Source organism: Marmota monax, unplaced genomic scaffold (genome assembly GCF_021218885.2).
Source record: "Marmota monax isolate L192 unplaced genomic scaffold, Marmota_monax_Labrador192_F-V1.1 WCK01_AAM20220418_F8-fsc00153, whole genome shotgun sequence".
Lineage (NCBI taxonomy): Eukaryota > Metazoa > Chordata > Mammalia > Rodentia > Sciuridae > Marmota > Marmota monax.
This window is the reverse complement of record NW_026692146.1, coordinates 4,113,681-4,129,966: the sequence shown is the minus strand read 5'-3', so window position 1 is coordinate 4,129,966 and position 16,286 is coordinate 4,113,681. Positions and strand designations below refer to the sequence as shown.

The 16,286-nt window shown below is 34.6% G+C and overlaps 1 protein-coding gene across 13 annotated transcripts in view; it reads left to right on the top strand.

Moving 5' to 3' along the window:
• The window catches only part of Cdc42bpa (CDC42 binding protein kinase alpha), a 297,181-nt gene that overhangs the window by 41,112 nt on the left and 239,783 nt on the right, over positions 1–16,286 (top strand). For all 13 annotated transcript variants that reach the window (XM_046419709.2, XM_058571920.1, XM_058571914.1 and 10 more), the window contains exon 2: positions 14,864–14,955. In XM_046419709.2, the coding sequence (XP_046275665.1) occupies positions 14,864–14,955 (92 nt within the window). The remainder of the gene's footprint in view (positions 1–14,863; positions 14,956–16,286) is intronic.

Below are 16,286 nucleotides of genomic sequence, written 5' to 3'. Positions count from 1 at the left end.
TTCACAGTACTTAGTATAATCATCTAGGTGTCATTGATGGATGACTGGATAAAGAAAATTCAGTGTACATAGTAGACTTTTAAAAAAATTATTTTAATTAGGAATATATGATAGCAGAATGCGTTTTGATTCATTGTACACATTTGCATCACAACTTTTCATTTCTCTGGTTGTATATGATGTTTCATCACACCATATGTGTAGTCATACTATATTTCTCTAATTACTAGAGATGTTGAACATTTTTTCATATATTTGTTGATTGATTGTGTATCTTCTTCTGAGAGGTGTCTGTTCAGCTCCTTAGCCCATTTATTGATTGGGTTGTTTGTTGTTTTGGGTTAAGTTTTTTGAGTTCTTTATATATCCTGGAGCACTAATCAGTGTTCTATCTGACATGCGTGTGGCAAAAATTTGCTCCAAAATGTAGGCTCTTTCCTCACCTCATTGATTGTTTTTTTTTGCTGAGAAGAAGCTTTTTAGTTTGAATCTATCCCATTTATTAATTCTTGATTTTATTTCTTGCGCTTTAGAAGTCTTGTTAAGGAAGTCAGGCCTAATCTGACACGATGGAGATTTGGGCCTACTTTTTCCTCTCTTAGGCGCTGGGGTCTCTGGTCTAATTCCTAGGTCTTTGATCTACTTCGAGTTGAGTTTTGTACATGGCGAGAGAGGGGTTTTGTTTCATATCATTGCATATGGATTTCCAGTTCTCCTAGCACCACTTGTTGAAGAGGTTATCTTTTTTTCCATTGTATATTTTGGACTGCTTTGATAGTTTGAGATAAATGTATTTATGTGGGTTTGTCTGGTGTCTTCTATTCTGTACCATTGGTCTACATGTCTATTTTTTTTTAGTTGTAGATGGATACAATTACTTTATTTATTTATTTATTTTTAAAATGTGGTGCTGAGGATTGAACCCAGTGCCTCATTTGTGTGAGGCAAGTGCTCTGTCACTGAGCCACAATCCCAGCCCTTACATGTCTATTTTTGTGCCAGTGCTATGCTGTTTTTGTTACTATGGTTTTGTAATGTAGTTTAAGGTCTGGTATTGTTATGCCTCCTGCTCACTCTTTTTGCTAAGGATTGTTTTGGCTATTCTGGGTCTCTTATTTTTCCAAATAAATTTCATGATTGCTTTTTCTATTTCTATGAGGAGAAAGACATTGGGATTTTAATTGGATTGTCATTGAATCTCTATAATGCTTTGGGTAACATGGCCATTTTGACAATATTAATTTTGCCTATCCAAGAGCATGGGAGATCTTTCCATCCTCTTAAGATCTTCTTCAATTTCTTTCTTTAGTGTTCTGTAGTTTTCATTGTAGGAGTCGTTCATCTCTTTTGTTAAGTTGATTGCCAAGTATTTTATTTATTTATTTATTTTTTTGAGGCTGTTGTGAATGGGGTAGTTTTCCTAATTTCTCTTTTCAGAAGATTCATCAATGATGAATAGAAATCCACTTAAGTTATGAGTATTTTATGCTACTTTGCTGAATTCATTTATTAATTCTAGAAGTTTTCTGGTGGAGGTTTTTGGATCCTCTAAGTATAGAATAATGTCGTCAGCAAATAATGATAGTTTGAGTTTTTCTTTTCTTATTCATATCCCTTTACTTTCTTTCATATCCCTTTAATTTCTTTCATTTGTCTAATTGCTCTGCCTAGAGTTTCATATCATTCTTGAGTATGGCTGAATAAAAGTATACTGTGTTGTTGTTTGTTGGAAACAACATAGTAGACTTTTATTTAGCCATGCTCAAGAATGATATGTGTCATTTATGACAACATGGATGGAACAGACATCATGTTAAGTCAAATAAGCTAGGCACAGACAAATACTACATATTCTCATGTACACGGAAGCTAAAAAAGTTGATGATCTAGAAGTAGATAGAATAGTGGTCACCAGAAGCTAGGAAGGGTAGAGGGATAGAAGGATAGAGGAATGGATCGCTAAAGGTGTCAAAGTTACATAAGGATAAGTTCTGTTGTTCTGTAGATAGTGTGACTGGTAAGAGGCTGAAGAGAGTACAGAGAAGGGAAGTTTATTGGGAGGTTGGTCAATGGATACAAAGTTACAGATAGAAGGGAGGAATAACTTTTGGTGTTCTTTTTTTTTTAAATTTTTTTTTAATAATTCTTTTTAGTTGTAGATGGACACAATATCTTTGTTTATTTATTTATTCTTATGTGGTGCTGAGGATCAAACCCAGGGCCTCATGCATGCGAGGCAAATGCTCTGCCTCTGAGCTACAACCCCAGACCCTAGAGTTCTATTGTTTATCACTGAAAAATAATGTATTTGTGTAGGTCAAAACATCATCATAGTAACAGCTTAAGTAAAAAAAATGGAGTGTTTGGGGAAAAGGCCTTCTCACTGTTTTTCTTACTCATGAGGGAGAAAACCTTTCCCAGGATCCCATAGGCCCTTTTTATATCTTTGGTCCAAATCATATAAAGCAAGTTTCACACATTTGCCTGAATAAACAATGGAAAAGAGGAACTTGATTGACATGATTTACATATACCAATTATAATTCACTTGCTGGGGCAAAACAAACTGCTACCACTCAAAATCTGGGGTTGTTAGTGAAGACAAAGGGAACATGATATGCAGTTTTATTTGGCATTTCTGTGTTTGTTGCATGACTCTGTGAGGATCCATGTTACCTCTGCTTATGATGTTGCCAAATCCATATACATATTATGGACTGTTTTGGATTTTTTTCTGTAATAACTTGAATTATTATTAAAATATTTAAAAAAATTCATTCTGAAAGATACTTCTGCTTAAAAGTGAACAAGACTCAGCTTTTACCCTCAAGTATCTGTCCTTGCCAATTATCTTAGAAATATACCACTTGTAATTTTATTCTTTGTGTAAGTAGTGTGTAATTGTGATATTTCATAACCCTTTACTTTATTTTATAAGAATACCGTGTATATTGGTTGCAAAGTATAGACATGGAACCTGATAATAATTAGTAACAGTATTAATGTGACTTTAGTAACCACACTTTTCCCTTTGCTCACTGATTGTTTTCCTTATGGATGGATTATTATCTTTCCCGGCCCTGGCACTAGTCCTTGATTCTCATGTTAGTCTACCGCAGATTAGCATTAGCGCCCATAGTGGAGAGACATGTAATAGAAAGGATAAGGGGGATAAAGAATGATGGAATGGAAACTCATCAATGGAGGAATTTGAGAGGAAAGGGAGGAAGAATATTGGATGAAGGTTAAAATCTCTTTCTCCTGCACTTTCTTATGCCTCTTACCTTACTTCTTCAGATTCTGTCTTTATTCCTTTTGTTCTCACGTGTGCCTCCTCCTTCCCATTCCCACTCTGCTTTTCCATTGGATACTTACTCTAAGTTTCTTTCTGAAGCCATGGTAACCATCACCAGTGGCCATCTAGCCAGTAGTTGAGGGAGAGGGAAGCCAGAGGGTAACACTGAAGGATACTCTGTCTTTGAATCTTGGGCTTCAGAGAGTAAAGAATGTATATCTTGCAAGGTGTCCTTGGAATTTCATATTAGAACTTTAAATTCTTTTTCTTGTAGAATTATTTATTTATGCATTAATTAAATAATGTCAAAGGGGATCAGAACTCTTCTTTTCAAAGTAATCTTTTTTTCTTAGAATTATTTCATGTTTAAATCTTTTAATTTTAGCATCTGAATGTTTATTTCAAAGTTTTAGGGAATAAACAGGAAACTTATTATATTGGAAAGGTTTTTGAATCCTGACGGGTCTGAGTTTGAATCCTGTCTGTGCTACTTATTGATAGCTAATTAATCTCCACTTTTAAATATATACCCATTTATTTTTTGTAAGATGGGATTGGGTTATAAGTTTTTTCGGTGTTTAGCTTTTTGAGTTCTTTATATACCCTAGAGATTAGTGCTCTGATGTGTGAGGGGTAAAAATTTGCTCCCAGGATGTAGGCTCTCTGTTCACCTCACAGATTGCTTCTTTTGCCGAGAAGAAACTTTTTAGTTTCATTCCATCCCATTTATTGATTCTTGGTTTTAATTCTTGAGCTATAGGAGTCTTATTAAGGAAGTTGGGGCCTAATCTCACATGATGAAGATTGGGGCCGACTTTTTCTTTTATTAGATGCAGAGTCTCTGGATTAATTCCTAGGTCCTTGATCCATTTTGAATTAAGTTTTGTGCATGGTGAGAGATAGGGGTTTAATTTCATTTTGTTGCAGTTTTCCAGTTTTCCCAGCACCATTTGTTGAAGATGCTATCTTTTTTCCAGTGCGTGTTTTTGGCACCTTTGTCTAATATAATTGTAATTTTTTGGGTTAGTCTCTGTGTCCTCTACTCTGTACCATTGGTCTACCAGCCTGTTTTGGTGCCAGTACCATGCTGTTTTTGTTACTAGTGCTCTGCAGTATAGTTTAAGGTCTGGTATAGCGATACCACCCGCTTCACTCTTCCTGCTAAGGATTGCGTTAGCTATTCTGGGTCTATTTTTCCAGATGAATTTCATGATTGCTTTTTCTATTTCTATGAGGAATGCCATTGGGATTTTGATTGGAATTGCATTAAATCTGTATAGTGCTTTTGGTAGTATGGTCATTTTGATAATATTAATTCTGCCTATCCAAGAGCAAGATGGAATTGATTATGAGAATGGGAGATAATGTATGACAAGTGTTTATTTTGATACATATCTTAGATGGCTTCTAATAAAATGGTAGCTGCTAAGATCATTATCATCAGAAAAGTTTGTCCTTAGTAATAAATCAGTTTCTTGCTCAGAAAGCACTTTGACAGATTGAGTACAGACAATGATTAGGGATTCATTTTGTTTTCTCACTTTTTTTTTTGGTACTGGGGATTGAACAGGAGTACTTAACCACTGAGCCACATCCCCAGCCCTATTTTGTATTTTATTTAGATAGGGTCTCACTGAGTTGCTTAGTGCCTCACTGTTGCTGAGGCTGCCTTTGAACTTGCAATCCTCCTGTCTCAGCCTCCCGAGCCACTGGGATTACAGGTGTTCGCCACTGTGCCAGGCATCCCTAGTCCTTTTTATGTTTTATTTTGAGACAGGGTCTAGCTAAGCTGCTTAGGGCCTCACTAAATTGCTGAGGCTGGCTTTGAACTTTTGATCCTCCTGCCTTGGTCTTTCAGGTCGCTGGGATTATAGGCATGCACCATCATGTTTGGCTTCACATTACATTTTGAAATTGGGACAGGATGTCAGAATTTACATAAACCAATCGCTTTTGTGTTGGTGTGTCTTCTTAGCCAGCTGTAGCATAGTAGTACTTTTGACTTCTTGATCAGGTTTCTACGGGTAAATCATATAAAATTTCTAGGCCTGACAATAAATGGGGTTTATATACCTAATTTATTAGCGTATTAGTTTGGAAGCCAGCTGTCTGTGAGAGAAAAACCAGGTTCTTGTGATAAATCTCAGTTGCTCAAGGAATCAAAGGCAGGAATGTAAGCAAATGTCCGGAATCACTGGAATACAGAGTAAGAGAACTGTCAGCTCCTTTTGTCCTTGTTTCTGCTTGTTTTTTTTTTTTTTTCTTTCTGCATAACTGATTTTCTTCTTTGCTTTCAGCCTCATGATGGAATGTTTGCGTTGACATCTGTTGAGTTTGCTAATTCTTTTTTTTTAAAGAATTTTTTAATATTTATTTTTTAGTTCTCGGCGGACACAACATCTTTGTTTGTATGTGGTGCTGAGGATCGAACCGGGGCCGCATGCATGCCAGGCGAGCGCGCTACCGCTTGAGCCACATCCCCAGCCCAAGTTTGCTAATTCTTGTAACCATCTGCAGAGACTTAACTTTTTCTGAGTTCAGTTTTAAATTATTAATTCTCCAGTTTAGATTGGTTTCTCCACTGGTTCACTTAACTAGGGCAAGGAAGGTAGGGCCTGGAGATATTATGCGATTACCTGCAAAAACTTTATTAATAGTGAAAAGTTCCAGTTGATTTGCCCTTGAGAATTGAGGGGGAGATTTTCAGAGGGGGAATGGCAGATACCTCAGAAAATATGTGTCACAAGTGAAGGTACTAAACTGTGTAGCACTGGAGAGAGTCTCAAGGTATTGTCATTAATAGATGGTATAGTATTTTGTGAAGCATTACTAAATATAGCATCTATTAGAATAGCATGTCATTTATCTAGCAATACATCAAACCCAATTGGTCCCTTATATAGCCTTAATTTTTGTCAAGGACAATAGTATAGTGATTATGAAATCTTTTTCAGTTGTTATAATGAATATAAAGTCTTTTTGCGTTTTGTCTTTAATATAAAAAATTATTTTAATCACAGTGCCTGAAATGGGCTTTTGATGGATAGAAATAATTTTTAAAGACATCTTTGTATAGAGCATTTTTGTTAAATATTGCTAATGAACATTTGGAAGTAAATTGAATGTAAAATCAATTTTTCTCAAATGCAATGGAGAAATAGGAAATATTCAAGGAAATAGTAAATCTTCTGACTCTACCATTGAATTTTTGAACTCAACTATAACAACATATGAAGGCGTCTTTTAAATTTTCCTAGACATTTTGAATAATTTTATAACTCTTAGCTTTGTTTTGGTTCATTTTCTTTATATTATTTAGAGTAGCATACACAAGATAACTCTACTCACCTGTAGGCATTTAATTGTTCCTTTTTCCTTTTTACCACAAATTAGAATACGTGTCTATTCTGCAGTCTCTATTCTGGCTATCTGCATGCAGAGGAATGAATTGAATCCTTACCTATGCCACATACAAAAATTATTTTGAAATGGATCAAAGATCTAAACTTAAAAGCTTAATCTATAAAACTCTTAGAAGAAAACCAAGAGGAAGATTTGTATGACATTGGGTAGATATAACAGATTTTGTGGATCTGATAAAAAATGAACACTAAAAAGTGTCCATTCTGCAGACTTTTTTTATCTGGACCTCTGATTTAGCTTTTGGAAGAACTAAATTATGATTAATGATAACCTTGTGATCCTGTGATAGAGTAGAAATCAAAGCACTGTTTTTTTTTTTTTTTTTTTTTTTTTGGTACCAGGGATTGCACCCAGAGATGCTTTACCACTGAGCCACATCCACAGGCCTTCACAAAAAAAAAAAAGACTGGTTCTTGCTAAGTTGCTTAGGGTCTCATTAAATTGCTGAGGCTGGCTTTGAACTTGTGATCCTTCTGCCTCAGCCTCCAAAGCTGCTGGGATTATAAGTATATATCACTGTGCCCAGTTCAAAGCTCCTTTTTAAGTATAGGATATTGATGTTATAATGATTTTGGGTTTTAGTTAGGCTCTTGTTTCCATTTCTAAGAAGCCTGTATGTATCAACATTGTACATGGACACAATACCTTTATTTTATTTATTTACTTTTATGTGGTGCTGAGGATCGAACCCAGGGACTCGCATGTGCTAGGTGAGTGCTCTACTGCTGAACTACAACCCCAGCTCTAATGTAGTGTCTTTTGATGCAAAGATTTGACTTTGATGAAATTCAGTTTGTTTTCTCTTTTTTTTGCCTGGGCCTTTTGTATCACATCCACAAAATCTGTTATATCTACCCAATGTCATACAAATTTTCCTCTTGGTTTTCTTCTAAGAGTTTTATAGATTAAGCTTTTAAGTTTAGATCTTTGATCCATTTCAAAATAATTTTTGTATGTGGCATAGGTAAGGATTCAATTCATTCCTCTGCATGCAGATAGCCAGTTTCCCCACACAATTTGCTTATTGTCCTCTGCTCATCACTAATCTTGGCACCCTTTTTGAAATCAACTAACCACATATGTGAAGATGTATTTCTGGATTCTCTGATTTAATCTGTTGATCTGTTTGTCTATGTTTATGTCAGTACCATGTTGTTTTAATTACTACAGCTTTGTAGCAAATTTTGAAATCACGAGTATGAGATTTCTAACTTTGTTCTCTTTCGATTGTGTTGGCTAATCAGAGTATGTGGAAATTCCATTTGATTTTAGAATAAGTTTTTCTATTAAAAATACCATTGCAATTTTGATAGGGGTTTTATTCGACCTGTAGATTGCTTTGGGTGGCATTGTCATCTTGACAATACTAACTCTTCCAATTCAGAATATGGGATGTCTTTCCATTTATTTAGGTCTTGAAAATTTTTAAGCAATATTTTGTAAATGAAAGTCTTTCAACTTTGTTGTTAAATTTTTTCCTAAGTAACTTTATTGTTTTGGATGCTATTGCAAATGGAATTTTAAAAAATATCCTTTTCTAATTGTTCATTGCAAATATATAGAAATACAATTAATATTTAAAGCAGTTTTATTGATTTATAATTTGCATCCCATATAATTCACACCTTTAAAGTATACAATTTAAATTAACATTCTTAGTATATTCATGTTGTTACACATCCATCAACACAATTCAATTTTAAACATTTTTATCATATCTCAAGGAAATCGTCATATTTATTAGTAGTTGCTTCACATTACTCCATTTTCTCAGCCACCTAGCCTCCTTTCTTCTCTGTAGATTTACCCATTTCATGCAAATGCATTCATATGTATGTGAACACAGAATACTTTATTTCTCCTTTCCATTTTGAATGCTCATCCCATGCCTGTTTGCTATTGGCTAGAACTTACAGTAGAATAGAAGTGGCTGAAGGAGGAATCTTTATCTTCTTGATTTTAGGGGAGCACCTTTCCCCCATTGAATATGTTTTGTAAGGGTAGGAGAAGTAAGTTTGAATTGAGGTATTGTTGGCTGTAACACATTTCTTATTCCTCATGTTAGAAATATTGGGGTACTACACGAAATCAGACACATACTCAAAAGTTACTCATCAAGTTTACTTGTGCAGAAGAGCATGCTCCCAAAAAATTTTGGCAATCTGTAATGCAGCACTGCCCCTTGCTCTGATTGGAGGAGTTCGGGGTTACAGTCTACTTGATTGACCATTTTAAAATTGAGGAAGGTGAGGGGAAGGGCTATAGTTAGGATTGGATCACCTATTACACTATTGGCATTATGATTGGAAGATTAAGGACAAAGGGAGATATATTGGGGTGGGAGACTCAAAATGGCTACATTTCAACTACCTGGTTTAGATTACAGCACACACATTTTTGATACCTATTAGGAAACTCAGAATACAGGTTTAACCTTGATAGAAAAATCTTTTATTTTTTGGTTGGGGGAGTGGTACCAGGGATTGAACTCAGGGCACTTGGCCACTGAGCCACATCCTTAGCTCTATTTTGTATTTTATTTAGAGACAGGGTCTCACTGAGTTGCTTAGTGCCTCACTGTTGCTGAGGATGACTTTGAACTTGCAGTCCTCCTCCTCACCCTCCCAAACTGCTGGGATTACAGGCACATGTCAGTGGCCTGTAATATACATTTCCTTTCATTTTGATTGATCCACTAATGGTGATGATTTTATTTACTCTTTTGTTTTTTAGTCTAGAAATCTGTTTTAAAACTTTTATTGTCAAAATTACAGTATTAGAATTTGTAAGTATAATGAGCTCTCAAATAGTCTTCTAGATTTACCTATTTTTAGTATTTGGCCACATTTGTGCTGCTGTTTGTTCTCTCCAAATAATATACATGCACACATATTTTTGCTGAACCATCTAAGGATAAATTGTAGATATTATGACCCTGGAATGATACATGTTTGTCATTACTTCAGTGCCTTCAGCATGTGTGTTAATGGGTGTGTGTGTGTATGTGTGTGTGTGTGTGTGTGTTTTCTTATTTGAACTTGGAAAGCTGTTCAAGATTGGTGTTTTCGGGGCTGGGGATGTGGCTCAAGCGGTAGCGCGCTCGCCTGGTGTGCCTGCGGCCCGGGTTCGATCCTCAGCACCACATACAAACAAAGATGTTGTGTCCGCCAAAAACTAAAATAAATAAATAAATAAAAAAAAAAAAAAAAAAAAAGATTGGTGTTTTCTTTGTAGAAGGTTTAAAAGTATTGATTTGACTTATGGCAATTCAGATTTTTTTTAAATGGGTTGTTCCTTATAGTAATTTTTTTACTTCTGTGTTTTCAAATTTATTGAATTAGATTGTTTATGCTCTTTGCTTAATGGTGTTGTAGTTTTGTCTTAATTTCTCATTCTCAGATTTGTTTTTTGTTTTTTCTTTCTTTGGTTTTATTAGTCTTTTCAAGGCCTCGTTAATCCTTTCTATTATGTGTTTATTTTTAATTTTTTTAGTTGTATATGGACATAACATCTATATTTTATTTATTTATTTTTAGGTGGTGCTGAGGATCAAACCTAGCACCTCACACGTGCAAAGCAAGCACTCTACCACTGAGCTACAATCCCAACCCTATTATGTTTATTTTCAATTTAAATAATTTTATTCCCTAATGCTTTTGCTTTCTTCTTTCTACTTTGAATTCTCTTTGTCTAATGGTTTTGGAGGGTGGGGAGAGAAAGAAAAAGAAAGAAATATGGGATTGCATTTTGTTGCCCATGCTGGTTTTGTATTTCCTCCCACTTAGTGATCCTCCCACTTAAGCCTCTTAAGTATGATGGGCATACAGGTGTATACCACTTTGCTGGGCTTAGTGTTTTATGTTGTATGTTTAACACTTTAATTTCTAGCTCTTTCTTTCCCAGTGTAAATATTGAAGGCTCTATTTTTTTTTGTGTGTGTAAGTGTACTGTTTTAGGCTATATCCTAGAAATATTGATAAATACTATTTTTTTAAAATATGGGGTAGTTCTCTTTTTCTAATTATCTTATTACTTTTATCGTTTGAATTTCAGAGTTTTGGGGCTTTTCTTCTAATCTACCTTTTATCAATTACTCTGTACATGCACATTTGGTTTTTATGTTCCCAATACTTTGGATTTTATGACTTGACATGTTATCAAAATCTGTAGTTTCAATGTGTGTTAGAAAATATATTCTTCAACTCTTAGGTACTGAGTGTTATATATGTATATTGTTCAATTATATTACCTTTTTTTTTAAAAAAAGTATTGATTACTGAGAGATAAACTTTCTAGAAATGTGAATTTGTGTCTTCTAAATTTTGGCTTTCTGTAATTCGAGATCATATTATTAGTTACATACATGTTTAGACTCATGTCCTGGTTAGTTGAACACTTTAAAAAATCATATATATGGCCTCCTTTTATCTCTCTCCTACTGATAACTTTTTGCTGTAATGTCTCTTTTTGTCTAGTATCAAAATGGCTTAGTATTTATTTATTTATTTATTTATGTTGGTGGTAGGGGATGGTATTAGTCTCTACTTTCTTTTTCTGATGTTTTATATAAATTCAGGTAAGAATTTTCTTAAAGAGAAAAAACCCCCCACAAATTTAGAAAGAATCAACAAATGTAAGTATATATTTGCAAAAAAAGATTATAACATATGCAGATTTTCATAATACTGGTAATTAAAAACAAGGAAAACAGACCCATGTAAATAGTTACTAAATACATACCAAACCTACCCATAGAGTAGCATTTTAAAGACAAAAAAGCCAGGTATATGCAACTGTAATTCCAGTGACTCTGGAAGCTGAGGCAGGAGGATCAAGATCAGCTGTGACAATTTAGCCAGTCCTGTCTCAAAATAAAAAGGACTGGGATTGTGGCTCAGCAGTAGAGCACTCGCCTAGCATGAGCAAGGCACTGGGTTTGATCCTCAGCATCATATAAAAATAAATAAATAAAAATAAAGGTATTGTGTCCACCTACAACTACAAAAAATATTGAAAAAAAAAATTACTGGGGGATGTAATTTAGTGGTAAAGCACCCCTGGATTTAATCTCCAATAAAAAAGAAAAAAACAAAAACAAAAACAAAACTCAAACCCCAAAACAAAAGATTATTATTAATCACCTTATTCACATAAATTTGAATTTTGATATATGCATGCATTGTATAGAAAATATAATTAATCTAATTGTTGAATGTAGAAATAGAAAACATGGACAATAATGTGAAAAAATCAATTATCAAAAGTCCACCTAAAAGACACCTATGCTAGATGTTTTCACTATTACAAGTTTATTAGACCTTAAAGTCATAGTTAACTGTAGTCTTCTAAAGGTTTTATAGTTTTATTTTCACATTGACATCCTTTAGCAACCTGGAATGATACTGTTTCACCAAATAGGAAAGAAAGGTTTGTACATATCATTGGTGCCAAACCAGATGAAGGCAGTACAGAAAAAAGATAATTGTAGACAAACTATGTTTATAAACACAGATGTAAAATTACTAAATAAAATCAAAGCAGTTTCAGCTGTATATTTAAAAAAACACAGCTGTATACTTAAAAAAAACAAGGTTGATCTCTAAATATAAAAAAAGGGTTCACCTTCTAAAGTCTACTCAAGAAATAGGCCATGTTAAAAGACGCCCCCCCATAAATAAATAAAAGCCCCCCAATTCTCTATATAAGATTATAGTTAATAGTTCCATCTATTATGTATGATAGTACCTGTTATTCACATTTTTGCCGACCTATGGTTGTTTCAGATTTTTAAATTTTTGGTATATTTGGTTGATAAATAATTGAATATCCCTGTTAATTTGTATTTCTGTGATTTATTGTAAGGTGATAAACGTTTTTGTTTACCAGCAATTTGTGTTCAACCACACTGAAAGTTTTATATGGAATCACACTTACTGTATAATTTATCTACCCAAATATGAGGCCTGTTTTAGTCATTTTTGTATCTCCAGCATCCTGTAAAATGCTTGGCATGTAGGGAATAGTCAGTGATTAGTAAACATTGAATATTGAGAAGAAATTTGTGATGTAAGCAACCTATTTTTGAATGCCTGGAAATAGAATAGTTTTGCCATGTCAAAGGAATATGATAAGTACAAGGAGCTGAGATTTGTATTCTCACAGGTTCCGGGGGGAAAAAAATTTCAGGGGTACTTAATTTATGTTACTACTGTAGGCTCCCATAAAATTTGTGTACCTGGTAATCCTTATTATCTTTAATCTTAATTATTCATGATCTTACAGTATTCATTTGCTTTATGCTTTTAGGGTATATGCTACTACTTCAGGGCAAGATATTATTCATTTTTATTTTGAAAAGACTGTCATCCTTTGTTGCTAACACACTATTTTGACAGTCATATTCTTTTTTTTTTTTGTTACTGGGGATAGAACCTGGGGCACTTAACCACTGAGCCACATCCCCAGCCCTTTTTTGATAGTTAGAGGCAGGGCCTTGCTAAGTTTCTAAGGCTGGCTTTGAACTTGTCATGCTCCTGCCTCACCCTCCTGAGTTGCTGGGATCACAGGGGTGCACCACTGCGCCCAGCTGACAATCATATGCTTACCAAAAGGAAATTTTACAGTTTCTTTACCTTGTCTTTTTTTTTTTTTTTTTAAATAGAGCATTGTATTTGTACATAGCATCTGGGTTCCTTTTGACATAATTATACATACAAGGAATTTATTTTCAATCCCTATTTCTCCTTCCCTTTCCTCCCCTACTTCCTCCCCCTTTTCTTTCTCCTCTCTTCTACTGATCTTTCTTTCACACCCTTTTTATTATTTTTGATTGATACTTTTTCCATATACATAAATGAGATATTCCTTTTTTGGCCATTTATATTTGTATATAACATGACTCTGTTAGATTTGTTTCTTGTCCCCCCCCCATCCCTTTCTCCCTCCCTCTCTTCTACTCCACTGTCTTCTCTATATCTTTATTGTATCAGATCCCCTCCCTGACTACCTTTTCCCCTTAATTTTGCTTTAATGTCCACATATGAGAGAAAACATTTGACCCTTGATTTCCTGAGTCTGGCTGCATGGTTTTCTCCATTTCCATCCATTTCTTGGCAAATACCATTTTCTTAATCCAGTCATATATTTTTGTGTACCTCAATTGATTTCATAATTTAGCTATTGTGGATTGTGTGGCTGTATTGCTGTAGTATGCCGATTTTAATTCTTTTGGATAAAGACCAAGGAGTGGGATAGCTGGGTCATATGGTGGTTCCATTCCTATTTTTTTGTTTTTTTAAACAGAGACTTGACATTTATTGTGCAGTTTTATCCCCAGCAGAACATGTGGCATTCTAGAATATATTAGGTAATAAAATCAATACTCCAATGAGACCATTCCTAGTTTTTTGAGGCATCTCCCCACTACTTTCCAAAGCGATCATACTAATTTTCAGTCCCACCAACAATGTTTGAGTGCACCTTTTCCCCCACATTCTCACCAGCATTTATTATTATTTGTATTCCTGACAATTGCCATTCTTCTGACTGGAGTGAGTTGAAGTCTTAAGTAGTTTTTCTTTTCAGTTTTGCAGTTATGTTCATAGGATTAAAATATCTAGATTTCTGGTCTTTTAGATAAGTAGAATATTGCTTAGAGGAAGATGTATATATAAAAGTATTCTTTAAGAACCAAACTGGGTTATAAAATAGCAGTAGTTTAGTGTCAGTAATGAGGCAGAGGCATAGTTTATATGCTTATAATTTGAGTGTCAGGTTATTTGGAGGGCTGTGTAGTTTGATGAGATTTTACATACTTTTGCTTTTTTTTTTGTACCAGGGATTGAACTCAGGAGCACTTAACCACTGAGTCACATCCACAGTCCTTCTTTATATTTTATTTGGAGACAGGCTCTTGCTGAGTTCTCAGAGCCTTACTAAGTTGCTGAGGCTGGTTTTGAACTTGTGATCCTCTTGCCTCAGTCTCCTGAGCCACTGGGATTATAGGCATGCACTGTGCTGGGCTATTTTGGCTTAATTCTTAATCATAATTTGAATTTTTATTGTGTAAGTAATACTCATATCTATTGCATATGTAATTTGCATCACATTTCTAAGAAAGTAATTGATGTTGCTCTTTTGTTTCAGCTAAACCATTTACTTCTAAAGTGAAACAAATGCGATTACATAGAGAAGACTTTGAAATATTAAAGGTGATTGGTCGAGGAGCTTTTGGGGAGGTAAGAGATGAAGATTTTATAGAATGTTTGCTAATTGTTTTAGAAGGTGTTTAATACAGTTGTGAGATAATTTAACTGAAATATTTCCTTGCTGTTGTAATTGATGTGGTTGATTGGAAAATATAAGTCTTAAATGAAATATTTCTCTATCAGTTGTTTTCTAAGATGTTTCATATGTTAATGTAAATATGATTAATTTTCTGGACTCTTCTTTGGTCTGATTGTGCTTCCTTGTGCTAAACTGTTCTAAATTAGTTTGTAGGAACTTTTGATATCTGATAGTACATATGACCTGACTTCTTCCCCCACCAGCCCGTCTCTCCTTCCATTGTATTTTCATATTATTTTGAATCAATTTTTCAATTTCTACTCATTTATAATCTCCCCACCATGCACTGCTGCTCAAATTTGAATTTGTTTTGCATTGAAATTTGAAATCAGTTTGATAATTAAAATCTTAATATTGAGGCAGCTAATCCATGGATATGGTATATTCCTTCATTTATTTAGGGCTCTATAAATTTCAATAAATTTTCAGTCCATATAGAGTATTTCTGCATATTTCTGCATATTTATTCCTGGATGTGTGATATTCTTGATGTTATTTTAATTATAATGGTTTATTAAATTCCATTTACTAATTATTGAAAATATAATTGCAATTAATTGAATCTTATTTATTGCCCTTAGAGCTAGCAATTGTGTTAGTCAGCTTTGCATTACTGTGACCAAAATACCTGGGAAAGTTTATTTTGGCTCACAGTTTCAGAGTGTTATTCCATGGTGGTCTGATTCCATTGCTCTGGGCCCAAAGTGAGGCAGAACATCAGTACATCAGGTAAGGCAGGGGGTGGGGTGGAGAAACTCTGCTTACTTCAAGGCAGCCAGGCCTGGAAGCAGAGTAAAAAGAGGCTGAAGGGCTGCAGGGAAGATGAACCCTTCCAGGGCATGTCCCCAGTGATCCACCTCCTTACCAACTGCTTACAGTTACTCAGTTCGTTCAAAGTAGGATGTTTTGATTAGGCTGCAGCTCTCATAACCCAGTCATTTCACCTCTGAGTATCCCTGCATTAAGATAGTATCTTTTAGGGGACACATCATATCTAAACCATAACATTCTGCTGCTGGCCCCCAAAAGCCCATGTCCATCTCACAATGCAGTGTGTCCCCATAATATTAACAGTTTCAGCATTTCCCAAAAGTTCAAGTCCAAAGTCTTATCTGAGTACTCAAGGCAGACTCTTGGCTGTGAACTCTATCCAAAACAAGTTACATATTCCAGTACACAATGGCACATAATGATTGTTTCATTTCAAAAGAGAAGAAGAGGG